The 13,064-nt window shown below is 53.8% G+C and overlaps 1 protein-coding gene across 3 annotated transcripts in view; it reads right to left on the bottom strand.

The window, feature by feature from the left end:
• Positions 1-13,064, bottom strand: part of FKBP5 (FKBP prolyl isomerase 5) — a 31,992-nt gene that overhangs the window by 8,267 nt on the left and 10,661 nt on the right. For all 3 annotated transcript variants that reach the window (XM_054181152.1, XM_054181153.1, XM_054181154.1), the window contains 5 exons: positions 12,351-12,453; positions 7,214-7,342; positions 5,974-6,118; positions 5,631-5,773; positions 4,565-4,679 (listed from right to left, as the gene is read on the bottom strand). In XM_054181152.1, coding sequence (XP_054037127.1) covers positions 4,565-4,679; positions 5,631-5,773; positions 5,974-6,118; positions 7,214-7,318 — 508 coding nt within the window. In that variant the 5' untranslated portion in view covers positions 7,319-7,342; positions 12,351-12,453. The remainder of the gene's footprint in view (positions 1-4,564; positions 4,680-5,630; positions 5,774-5,973; positions 6,119-7,213; positions 7,343-12,350; positions 12,454-13,064) is intronic.

Raw genomic sequence — 13,064 nt, 5'->3', positions numbered from 1 at the left:
TGTTCCCACGTCAGGTCCAGCCCTCGGGGGTTAGACCCCACTGTCACACAGCCCGAGGGGGCTCCCCTCCGCAGCGCGGGGACAGGGCTCTGAGCTCTGCCTTGTCCCCCCCCTCCTGCCACCGGTGCCACGCTGGGACTCATGGGTGACAGAGCGGGGAGGGGGGTGCTCACATGCACCCTGGGACACATCTGCATCCATCTCTGGCATGCAACGACCACGAAACCCAGGCTGGTGTGTGCCCACCCAGCTCGGGACGAGGACAAAAGGCAAATCCAGCTCCCCCAGGGCTGTCCTCTGCTTTTGCACTACCCAAAACCAAGCCAGCTATTTTTGAGTGCACCCTCAGCCAGTTTGCCGGTGACACCAAGCTGCCTGGAGCGGTCAACATGCTGGAGGGAAGGGATGCAATCCAGAGGGACCTGGGCAGGCTGAGGCAGTGGGCGCTTGCAAACCTCCTGAGGTTCAACCAGGCCAAGCACAGGGTCCTGCACGTGGGTCGGGGCAATCCCAAGCACAAACCCAGGCTGCGGGATGAAGGGATGGAGAGCAGCCCTGAGGAGAAGGACTTGAGGGTGTTGGTGGAGGAGAAGCTCCACACGCCCTGGCAACGTGCGCTGGCAGCCCAGAAACCCCCCGCAGCCTGGACTGCATCCCCAGCAGCGTGGGCAGCAGGGCGAGGGGGGGATTCTGCCCCTCTGCTCCGCTCTGTGAGACCCCCCTGCAGTGCTGGGGCACCAACAGCAGAAGGACACGGAGCTGTTGGAGCGGGGCCGGAGGAGGCCCCGGAGCTGCTGGGAGGGCTGGAGCCCCTCTGCTGTGGGGACAGGCTGAGAGAGCTGGGGGGGGTTCAGCCTGGAGAAGAGAAGGCTCCGGGGAGACCTTCCAGCCCCTTCCAGTCCCTAAAGGGGCTCCAGGAAAGCTGGGGAGGGACTCAGGATCATGGAGTGTAATGATAGGACACGAGGTAATGGTTTGAAACTGAAAGGGGGGAGATTTAGATGAGATCCGGGGAAGAAATTGTTTGCTGTGAGGGCGGTGAGCCCCTGTCCCAGGTTGCCCAGAGAAGCTGTGGCTGCCCCATCCCTGGAGGGGTTCAAGGCCAGGTTGGACGGGGCTTGGAGCAACCTGGGCTGGTGGGAGGTGTCCCTGCCCAGGGCAGGGGGTGGCACTGGCTGGGCTTTAAGGTCCCTTCCAACCCAAACCATTCTGTGATATTCTTAAGCACAGGAACGCGGAAAATTCAGCCTAAAATACAGGTAACCCAGTAACCCCCCAGCCCCACACCATCCCCCTGCGCCTTCCCAGTGAGTGTGGATCCAGAATCCCTGACCCCAAAAGCAGCTTTCCCAGGTCCCTCATCCCCAGTGGGATGCTGGGGGAAGATTCCACTTTAAAACAGGGCGCACAGGAAGATGCTGCGCTCCATCCCTTCGAGGACAGCTTCGCTCTATTTTAACTGCCCACAAAATATAGCCAGCAAAAGAGGGGAGGGGTAGAAAATCTCCACTTGGGTTTCCAGGAGCAGGTCAGCTGGCTGCAGTCGCTCTTGGATTACCGGGGGGGGGGTGGAAAAAAAAAAAAAGAAAAAAAAAAAAAAGGCACCGAAGGAACATCACTCCGGTTGCAGCCCTGACTTATTGTTCTCTCGGTGCCTGCAGCGATTTTGTTTTTGAAGAGCTGAGAACAGAGTGTACCGAGTGCGGCTGGCACACGAACTTGATGTGCTGACAGCAATTTGTACTCAGATTAAAAACGGAGGAGGAGGAGGAGGAGGAGGGAGCTGGGGCGGGCGGCGGGTGGAGTGGGGGAGAAAGGTTGTAACAAAAGCTGGAATGCCAGATTTCGACTGCAGCCCGTGTTTTAGGGACCGGACCTGCGAATTAAGGGTCTGTAAAACTTGAAACTTATTAGAAAATGCGTTCAAAATTCCAGCCTTGGAGATGCTCGCTCCTGGAAGCGTGGTTTCTTCCAGCCTAATTCCAGCGCCGATGCACCTCCCAAACACGGGGCTGAGAGAAAACCCTCGCTGCTCCCCTGGGTCACGGCCCTGCTGCCGGGGTGGGCTGCCATGCTGTCCCCAAGGCTGTTGTGTTGTCCCCAAGGCTGTTGTGCCATCCCCAAGGCCACCAAGCCATCCCCAAGGCTGTTGTGCCATCCCCAAGGCCACCAAGCCGTCCCCAAGGTTGCTCCATCCCCAGCACAGTGCCCGCCCTAGAAGCACTGTTTTGTTTTTTGTTTTTTGTTTTTTTTTTAAAAAAAAAAGCCTATTTGCACCCAAAATCCTGGCTGTGAGGCTGCCAGGGTGCCTGGTGCCTGCTCTTCCCCATCCCCTCTCACGGGGATGTATTTAAGGGTCTCCCGCCCCAGGATGCGTAGGGATGCATAGGTCCAAAGGCATTCCATGCGGCAGGAGCGGCTGGAGCGGCTGGCAGGCCGGGGGTGCTGCCAGGGGGATCGGCACAGCCCCCCCCCCCTCCCCACCTCAGCCCCCTCCCGAGTCATTAAACCACCCAAAAACCCTCGAGCTGCAAAAGGAACAAACACAGAGCCGTCCCCGTCCCCTGCATCGGGCACGGCGCTGGCTGTAACGCCCTCAGACCTCGTCAAAATAAAGCGGAACGCTGGATCTGTGCTGATTTCAGTTCTATTTAGTCTTTTACGTTTAATCTTTAGGGTAGCGGAGCCGGCTTGAAGCTCGGCTCGCAGCTGGTCCCCAGCTACGATGCTCACCGCAGAAGAGGCAGACAGTCAAGTCTGAGTCAAAAACTCATTTTTCCTTTAAAAATAATAATAATAAAAAAAAAAAGCCTCGTTAGAAGAACCAGCCGTTCGAGGCGGCGAGCTTTATGAGCTGTCACAGCTCAGATCCAATTTCTCCTCCGCTAAAGGGAGCGTAACCTTTGCGTACGGGAGCTCTGTAAGGGAGAGAGGAAAGTAAATGCCTCCCGTGCGGAGCGAGCTCCGTGTCTGTGGCCGAAGGGTTCTTGGGAAGGGGAAAAAAAAAATAAAATACGAAATGAGCCTGGCTTCCCCCATCCAGCCCCATGAAATGTCTGCTCCAGAAACGTGACAAGCCCGATGGGACCCGAGCTCCTCATCCTCCGGCATCGGCTGAGACCAGCCCGGCCTCAGCAAACCCTCCGCATTAATTGCTGTGCCCCCCCCCCCCGCCAACCCCCATCAGCAGCAGCCCTCTGGCTGCAGGGGAAGGAAAAGAAGTTCTGCAGCAAATGTGATAAAACCCACTAAAACGAGAATCAATGTTGGAACAAGGAGGCTCAAGAAGCTGCCGACTGCCTGCGCTGGTGCCCAAAACGCTTGGCAAGGGATGCCATCGAGGGAGGACGTCCCGGCTGCCCACGCTTTCGAGGCAGGGCAAGGCCAGGCTGGGGTTTGGCAGCCAGTTTGGACGCTGCCATGGATGCCAAAGGGTCAGAGGAGACGGCAGAGCCCCGAAACCCCGCTGGGGGTTTGCTCCCTCCATCCTCCTCCTGTGGCGATGTGCTCTCCCCCCTTCCCCCCCCGGCTCCTGCTCAAGCCATAACCATCAGTGGGAGGTGTGACGAGTTGCACCCGGACTTTGGGGGACGGCTGGCAACACAGTCAAAACACTGGAGCGGGGACCTGGATATTTTGTTCCCATGCGGATATGACTATAAGTCAATTATCTTACTCTCTAAATAGCCCAGGAGCCCTTGGAGCTCTCCTGCCCGGCAGCGGCTGCGCGCCAGCATCTCCCCGTGAGCGGGGACACTCGCTTAGGGTTCTGTTCCTCGAGGCCGAGAAATCCCCCGCCGCGACAGATTCTCAGTGAGCGACTGACAGCACGCTCAACGTCGAAATCTTCGCTGAGTGAGACAAAGGATTGATTGCGCATATATAATCCTTTAGACATAAACCGTTGACCAAGTTCTGGGACTAGGACTGGATCCAGCCGCATCCCGACCCCTCTCTGAGAAGGAGTTTAAAAGCCAGGGGGTCCTTTCTGAGCCTCCTGACTCAACGGAGGGGTCTCCCTGAGAGCTTGTCTGACCCCGGCCTCGACGCAGTAAATAATCAAGTGTACCCTGGCATCAAATCTAGTGAAACACTGTCGCATTCACTGCTAACTTTGTTAAATCACTGGGTTACGTTAATAAATATTTCACTACTTCTCTCTTAGGAGTGAAGTTAATCACTCCGCCCACAACGTCCTCCCCACCGAGCAGCACCGGGGCTCGCAGGGATGCATTTGCCAACGCGACAAACTAAACAGAGCGCAGGTTGTATTCGACTGGTGGCTCCATCGTTGGCTGGAGGTTTCCCAGTCCACCCTCCTGGCCAGCACCTCTGGCAGAGCCACCGCCGGGGGGAGGGGGGTCTGTGCCAAGGAGCAGCATATCCCCCGCTGCTCTCCCAGCCCCTCTCCATCCCTTCCCACCTCCCGATGGATGTACCTGCATCCCACCGCGATGCACAGCCACCTACAACCTACACAGTGCCTCCTTGCGAGGGGGGAGTCCAGGGCAGGGTCACCCCTCCAGTCCCCGTCCCCCCACCCCACGGAGGGACCCACACTCACTTTCCACCGTAGCACCTTCGTTAGGGTTGGAGTAACCTTCTCCTTTCCTCTTGATCCTCCGGATTATCCCTCCATCCTCAAACAAGTCTTCGCCTTTGAAGTCAAGCAGCTCGACCTGACCAAAAATAATAAAAAAAATTAAAAATAATAAAGAAAAGGTGGGCAGAGCTGAGGGAGGGGGGAAGGAGCGGAGAAAAACAACAGCGAAGCCACAGAGCAGCAGTTCATCCTCCGGCTGGAGAGCCAAGCCAGCTAATTCTCCATTCAGCTGACGAGCAAAAGTTGCCCAAAAAAGCCAGCTCCAAGCCACAGCATAATACACCCGATTTATTAGAAATTGGGACACATCCAGTACCTGAAGCGTAACACAAAGTAACAGTAAAAAAAAAAAAAACAAAAAAAAAAACCAAAAACACACACACACACAAAAAAAAAAAAACCCAAACAAGTTTATGAAGCCTGTAAGGGTACAACACAGCCGGTGCTGGATGATGCTGTGAAAGCCGCCCAGGACCAGCGAGGGCAGGAGCTTCCCCTTTATTCTGACCGGCTCCGACCCACAGCTCCGTCCCCGCTGGACTTGGAAGGACTAAGCCTTAATTTAGGACAAACCCATCCGTCTCCTCCTGCCCCACCGCCTTGTCCCGACGAGCCCTGCCCGGCCAGTGCACCCCACCAAAACCTTGGCTTTCCTACCAGCCCCGCCGGCACTAATCGGATTTTAGCACCCGGAGGCATTTCCCAGCCGCCTTCTCCTTCCCGTGTACATTTTTAAACTGGGAATCTGCCCGCTTCCCGCCCCCCTTCTCCGCCCCTGGCACCGGGACTCTCCCCAGCCGGAGTTTTCAGTCCCAGCCTCCCAGCTCAGACACACATTTCTGAGAAAACCCTGGCAGCGGTTTCTGGAGCAGAGGGACACGTTTCAGGAATCCAAGCTTTTTTTTTTTTTTTTGTTGGTTGGGTTTGCTTTAGTTATTCATTTATTTATTTATTTATTTATTTCTGAGCTGGCTGGCAAGGCAGAAAGGGAGCGAACGAGCTCATCCACCGCGCCGGCACGACTTGCCTCGAAGAAGAGGGTGGCGTTGGAGGGGATTTTGGGGGCACTGCCAGCAGAGCCGTACGCGTACTCGGGTTTGCAGAGCAAGTAGCAGATCTCCCCCTTCTTCATGGTAGCCACCCCGATGTCCCATGCCTTGATGACCTGACCTAGGAGAGAGGCGGACGTCAGGCAGGAAGGGAGCAAGCGGCAGAAAAAACCCCAACCTGGGTGCTGAGAGGATGGCACCCAAAAAAAAAAAAACAAAACCCCTAGGGTTGACACCCTCCATCTGTCCTACAGCAGGGTCCCAGGAGCATCACAGACCCCCGGGAGCACCCCCACGACCAGACCCCGTGGCCCAGCTCACCCTTGCCCAGGCTGAAGACGAAGGGCTCGTTCCGATCACGGCTGGAGTCGAATTTTTTACCGTTGGCCAATTTGCCTTTGTAGTGGACGTAAACCTTGTCCCCGATCATGGGGGTCTCATCTTCGCTGCCGGGTCGTTTAATGATCTGAGAGAGAGAGAAATCAGCCGTGAGAAGGGAGGCCATGGGACAGCTAAGGATGCATATGGAGATAGATATAGAGATATACAGAGTATAGATACATAGAATATATATTCCTTATGTCTATATAGATATAGAGATATATGGAACTAGATGATCTTTAAGGTCCCTTCCAACCCGAACCATTCTACGATTCTATGATATATAGAGATACACACACATATGTATTTTTATACATGCATATGTATACACACAAATACATAAAAATATATCTATATGCACATATATATAAATATATACACGCATGCATATATGCCCCAGAACTGCTCTAAACCAAAGGAAGGCTCGAGGGGGAGTTATTCGATTTATCCCTCCATCAGCCCCTAAAAATAAACCCCCAACGGGAGGCAGGGCGAGGGAGCGGGACAGGGCTGGGAGCAGGGACCTTTGCGGAGGTGTCGGGATAAACACCACCGTTGGAAACCTGAAGCGAAGGCAATTACTCTCGCTTTCCGTCCCTACACATTTTACTCGCAGGGGTGTGTCATTTCACTACTCGCCTCTTGTCAACACTTCTTTTTTTTTGTTGTTGTTTTTTTGAATGCTCCAGCCTGGAACAAGCAGTTCTCGAGCTGAGGATGGAGCAGGGGAGGATGCTATTCTTAGAGGAAAGGTCCTATTCAACTGGAGAAGAGCAAGGGCTGGGGAGCAGAACTCTCCAGAAACGGCCCTGAATATGAAAAAGGGGTTGCGGAAGCAGACGGGATGACCTCAGTAATGTGCTCTTTCTAATGTCTGTGAGTCACACACAAAAATGCTTTGTGGATTTACAGCTAATAATCTGATTAGGAAACACAATAGCAGCGAAATCCACTGAGCAGCCTGAATCCGTCGCTCTGAAATGCCGCTCCATCCTTCTTTATTCCAAGCGATGCTCACCTCCTTTGCCTTTCAAATACAACAGCAGCAACAAAAAAATCACTCCTACAGCCCTGGAAGTACTACCTGACCCCAAAGGCTGGGGATGCAGCCCCCCGACGTGACCATGCACCCCATGGTGCAGAAGGCAAGGCAGGACCCTCCTGGCAGCCCCCCACTCACCTTCAGGACCCCTCGGTCTCGAGCCGGCGTGATGTCCTCCCCGCGCTCGGCCAGAGCTGCCACCTGCACCTCCCCTTCGCTCTTGGTGGCCTCATCAGTGGTCATGGTCTCCGTGCATAAGACCCAGACCTGGGGAGACACAGCACGCACCCTGTCAGTGCCCCAGGAGTCAGGCAGGGGGGAAGAGGAAAGGGTTAAGAGGAAAATAAGTGGCTCCCTGCTGGGGGCAGGAAGCTTCGAGAACATCTCACACGGAAAATCCCTTCCCAAGGGCCACCCCGGCGCTGCCGAACCACAGGGCGCAGGAAACCCCGATGCGTGACACCGGCCATCCCCAGCGCCCGGGGACCGGGGACAGCCCCACGGCTTCGTCCAGCCACAGCGACGGGGATGCTCCCGGAGGTCCCCGGCCTTCATCTCCAGCCTCTCTAGGTCACTGCTGCACCCCTGGCATTGCCGCAGGAGGCGGCCCCAGCAAGAGATTTACCCAAAAAAGCACCAGGAGGTAACGCAGGCGCCAGGCGACCGACTCCTGACACCAGGCAAGACGTGGAAGCCCATCTCGGGGTGCAGCACCCAAACCTCCCGCATCTTCTGCCGTGATGCTCTGCCCAGCACCCGCTTTGACGCGGGACCAGCGTGAAAGTGCCCTCCCGGGTTCCGCTGGGATGGAGTTCACTGTTTTACCAGCAGCGGGTGTGGTGCTGTGTTTTGGATTTGAAATAAGAAATTTCGGGATAACACACTGTTGGCTTTGGTTGTTGCTGAGCTCTCAAGGCCTTTCCTGCTCCTCATACCACCCCACCAGCGAGCAGGCTCGGCGGGGGGACAAGGAGTTGGGAAGGGACACAGCCGGGACAGCTGACCCCAACTGCCCAGAGGGATATCCCATGCCACAGAACGTCATGCTCAGTGTATAAAGCTGGGAGAAGAAGGAGGAAAGGGGGAATTCTGGAGATACGGCATTTGTCTTCCCGAGTGATGGAGCCCTGAACGCCCGCCTGCCAACGGCGAGCAGGGAACAAATTCCTTGCTTTGCTTGCGTGCGCGGCTTTTGCTCTACCTCTTAAACCATCTTAACCTCAACCCACGCGTTTTTCCTCATTTTTACGCTTCTGATTCTCTCCCCCATCCCAAAAGGGGTGGGTGAGCGAGCGAGCGGCTGCATGGTTCCAGCTGCAGTTAAACCTACGTCGGCAGCATCGAGGGCAGCGGCGAAGCCAGGAGAGATGAAAGCACTCGTGGGCGAGAAGCAAAGGGCTGATGGCCACTGACCTTCACCCATCCCTTCTGCCTCACGTCGAGGTGGGCACCCACGGGGCACAGGTGCTAGAAATACGCTAGAAATACTCAAAAGGCAAATGCGTGTGTTATTTTATACAGTTTAAGATTATTTCCCGCAAGGAATTAGTTATTTGTCGGAGATTCTATTATTCGGAAAGCAGCAGCTCGACCCCAGGCAAACCTCGCTTTCTCCTGCCCACTGAGAACATCCCAAAACGCGAGAGCGGGCTCCAAGCCTCGGGCAAGCAAAGCACCACCCCGCACGGAGAGACCCGAACACGCAGCAAACACCTTCTCCAAAAACTAAAGCAACCCCAACACCAAGAGAATCCCAACCATTTGGGTGGCTAAAGAAAAAAATCACAGTAAAACTCAAAAGAAATCGGGGGTTTTTTTGGGCAAACTGGTGGAGCACCACGCTCCCAACGTCACCGAGGTGCCAAAAAAGCCCCGTTTTTGGTCAAACGCAGACTTTTTCCAATGGTGCCTGGTGAAAAGAGAACTGCCTACGGTTTAAAGAACATATTTCCTGATGATTTCCTTCAGACCGTAAGGCTATTTTGGTAGCCGCACTGCTGCGCGACACGTAATCAAGGAAACATGTGAGGGAGAATTAGAAAGCGATGGGGTTTTTAAGACATAAACCAGATCTATTAAAGTCGCTCTAATTGCGAAACTTTTCCCACAGCCTCTGGTGTGGAAGCTGATGTTAACCAGCAGGAGAAATCACTCATTCGGGGGATTCAAAAAGAGCAAAGAAAGGATGTTTTCAGCTCCGAGGGCAGATAAGTCGTGCTGCAAGAATTGGGCTCCTCACACCCGGGTGGAAGGGGAAGAGCTGAAGCCCAGCCCGTCCCGTCCCGTCCGCCCCCCCCCCGGCACAGGAAACCACCGAGACACAAAGAACCCTGCCATGGAAGAAGCAAAGAGAAAAATAAGGGAACTACTTGCTGCAATGCTCAATTAGCAGAATCCTCAGGGTATTATTGCAGGAGATTTTGCGTCTGCTCCCATTCTCCTGCTCCACTGAGGTTTCCGATGGGAACACCTTAAAAAAAAAAAAAACCCAAACACTAAAAAAAGCAACTTTGGTGGTGACACTTGTCATCTCGGGGGTATTTAGACAGGGGAAAACCTGCCGATGGTTACTTTGGGTGCTGAGATGGTCTCCAAGCCACCATGACCCACACTGCCCTGCCACCACCGTGGCCATCCTCCTGGAGATGAGCAAGGTGACGGTGCCCATCATGGCACAGGCGTGCCACCAGCATCATGCCTTGGCTCAGGGCTTCCCAGCACAGATCCCGTGCATCACCAGGGACACGGCATCCAAAATCCATTTATTAAGGACCAGGAGAAGCCCCAATAACAGGGAAACCGCTTGCAAAAGAAGTGCCTCCTCCTGAGGCAGAACCTCCTGAGGTCCACCAAGCAGCCACCGCTGGGGACGGATAGGGAGGTGCTGGCTCCAGCTCGCCGGTTGCTAAATCCCACCAAGAGACATCTAAAAATATATCATACGCATCCTTCTCATTATTTTTTCTACGTAAGCAATTAGTGGAGTCATCCAGGGAAGCTGGCCAAGGCGAGCGGGAGGGGAAGATGCTCTGCGTCAGCAGCAGTGGGAGGGATGGAGCCCACAAGACGGGCTATTAAGATGTGGTCCACGTTATGAAAGAGCTTGAGACTCCTCCGGCCAGCAAAAACAGCTCCAACTAGGTTAGAGAATAACATCGCGGCGCTCCCGCTTATCTTCCCTTCGGAGTGGCCACAGGAGGCTGGCTGGGGTTCAAAATCCCAATTCATTCGAAACAAACAGCTGGGGGGGGGGGGGGAATTATTAATAATAATATCCGAGATGCCCGGAGATTTAAATACCAGGGAGATGGGGGCTGTCACCAAGAGCTTGCTGGAGGTGTCAGAGCCTGAATCTCCTCGTTGCGGGACCACGGGGGCTCCGGATACGGGGAGGGGGTTTAATTAATTACGCCATGCAAAAGCCCCTGGGAGTTTCTGACACCCCGCTCTCCCGTTGCTGTTATCCATGAGCTTAACACTGTCAGCCTGGAAACAAAGCTGGGCTAAACCGTCCTCCCGCGCTGCTTCACTTCCCTGGGCTGTAAATACGGACAGGGGAGGAGGAGGAGGCGGGTGGGGAAGGGTTAAACCCACCCTGGGATAAGGGGGGGGTCCTCCTCCATCCCCATCGAAGGGCATCAATGAAAGGCCACCCAGAGTGAAGGGATTTCCATCCATGGAGAACGGAAGCGATGGGAAGGTGATTAAAGAACTCCAGAACACACCCTAGGAATGGGCGACGGGGTGGGTTTTGCATGTTTTGGGGCACTTTTGCACAGTTTGGGGCACTTTTCACAGCCTGATTCTTCGCATCCTGAAGAAAAGTCCCTCGCAGGACCCTGTAACACACACACCCACACACACACCCCCTGCCAAAATGCCTCTGCTCCAGCTGGGAGCCCAACGCCGGGGTCTAGTCCGTGACACCATTGTGGCCACAGGGACCCGGAGCTGCCACCCCCACCACGTTATCCCTCGGAAAGGGTTTGGGGTTTCCACTCGGTTGCTTTCTATCAGCTCTACGGGATGGTCTGAAAACTCCGCGTAGCCGTTCAATCTGTAATTTAAGAGCTATAACAAACAAGCTTTAAAATCCAGAGGTTTCGACATCTGGACACAATCTCTCCTCCAAGCGCAAGTATTTCAGCGTTAATTAATATGAAATATATTAAAGGGCTTCTAGCCGAGCAAACAAGGTGATTTGCCAGTTGGGGGGACTCCTAGATGTGCACAAGGTGCTTCACTTGGACCGGCACATCCCGACCCACGGCGCTCGCCTGCTCTCAGCTCCAAAATAAATGAATATAAACTCCTTGAATTGCTCAAAAAGCACCGAGTGCTGCACCTTTCCCCTCTTGCAAGTTCCCAAATCTGCCCAAATGCTTGAAATCTGCCCAAATGCTGCCCTGCACGCTGCTGCAAATACCATTTCCCTCCTCTAGATCGTCGCTGTGATTGATGCCCACGAGCAATTAAAGCCGCCGGCAGCGGGCACCGGTAGAGCACCCCCCTGCACACCCCGTACGGGCAGCGCTATGGCTTTATCCCCCGTTTTAGCGCTCCCACAGAACCATTAATTCAGCTGCTGCTTCAGAAAAAATACATTCGGTGCTTTTTTTTGTCTATTTTTTTTAAAAGCAGGTCCAATAAAAGGCTTTTTTTAATTATTTTTCCAAGCTGGGCAGTGGCTGGTGTCTTCCCCACCTTCATTATCCAGTCTTTTTCAGGCTGTCTGCAAGCGATGCCAGACACGCGCCTATGGAAAACCAGCAACAGCAGCAACTCGAAGCCCCTTTCCCCTTTGCACAAGCCTTTTCTAACGATGATCTTTGCCACCAAAAAAAAAACCTCTTCTCCGGGAGGATGGAGAACACCACCAGCACAGGCTGCAGAAATCCACCGCCATGAAAACAAGCCATTTTTTTTGTTTGTTTGGGGTTTTTTTTGTTTGTTTTTTTTTTACGATCCCCTCTCCGCACAGCTGTTGTTATCTTCCAGCCCGGAGAAAATAGGAGAAAAAATTCCGAATGGAGAATGGGATGCAGATGTCCGACCCCAGGCTGAGGACAGACAGGTATCGCACATGCTAGGGTTTCACCAAGCACACCACGTTTCCTAGAAATCGGCATACCAGGAATTTGCCAGCTCCAAATGGAAACTTCACGTCGCAGATCCCTCCCGGAGGCTCGCGGGAAGGGAAAGGGAGGAGGAGGAGGAGGAGGGGCGGGGGGGGGAGGCAAGAGAAAGGCTGGGGAAGGGTTTGGAGGGGTCTCACCTCGTCACCATGCGATGGCTGGAGAAGGTTTGAAGGTCCGGGGAGGGGGGGTGGTCCGTGGAGGTGCCCACCCACGGACACAGTGGGGATTTTACTCAAATAGCTAGTAAGAAGAAAGAAAAAAAATATTAAAAATAAAACAATACATAAAATAAAAGCCCACAGCTGCTTTATTCTACAACAGAATTTAAGAAGCAGGGAGAACTGAGTGGTTTCCCTTCCTCCCCTAAACTCCCTCCCCTAAAACCATGGTTTTAAGCCCCAGGCCACGCTCCACCGTGGTCAGAAAGGGGTGATAAGACCACGGACAACCCCCCCCCCCCCAACACCCCGTGGCAGCTCCTCTGCTCCCCGCAGCCACGGGAAGATGCTTTGACTCGCTCTTTCCATAAAACAGCATTTAGCATCTTACCGTCAGCTTAAAAAAAAAAAAAAAAAAAAAGGAAAAAAAGGAAAAAAAAAAGGCTATCTTCTGTCCAACTTTTTTATTGACTGTTGCTGAAAGTCAGGACGAAAATTAACAGGATGGAAAAATAAGAGCTGACTGCTCTGGGGTTTTGTTTTTTGGATTTTTTAAGACCCACTTAGCACAGAGCGCTTTCGCTTCCAGGGCACCACAGCAGCCCTAAAAGCGTCGGATTGCAACACGGGAGCGAGTTTCTTTAAAATGCAAAGGTCAAGCTAAAAAAAAAAAAACAACAGATCTAAATGCAC

Source organism: Rissa tridactyla, chromosome 21, assembly GCF_028500815.1.
Source record: "Rissa tridactyla isolate bRisTri1 chromosome 21, bRisTri1.patW.cur.20221130, whole genome shotgun sequence".
NCBI lineage: Eukaryota > Metazoa > Chordata > Aves > Charadriiformes > Laridae > Rissa > Rissa tridactyla.
This window is presented reverse-complemented; position numbering and strand designations above follow the sequence as displayed.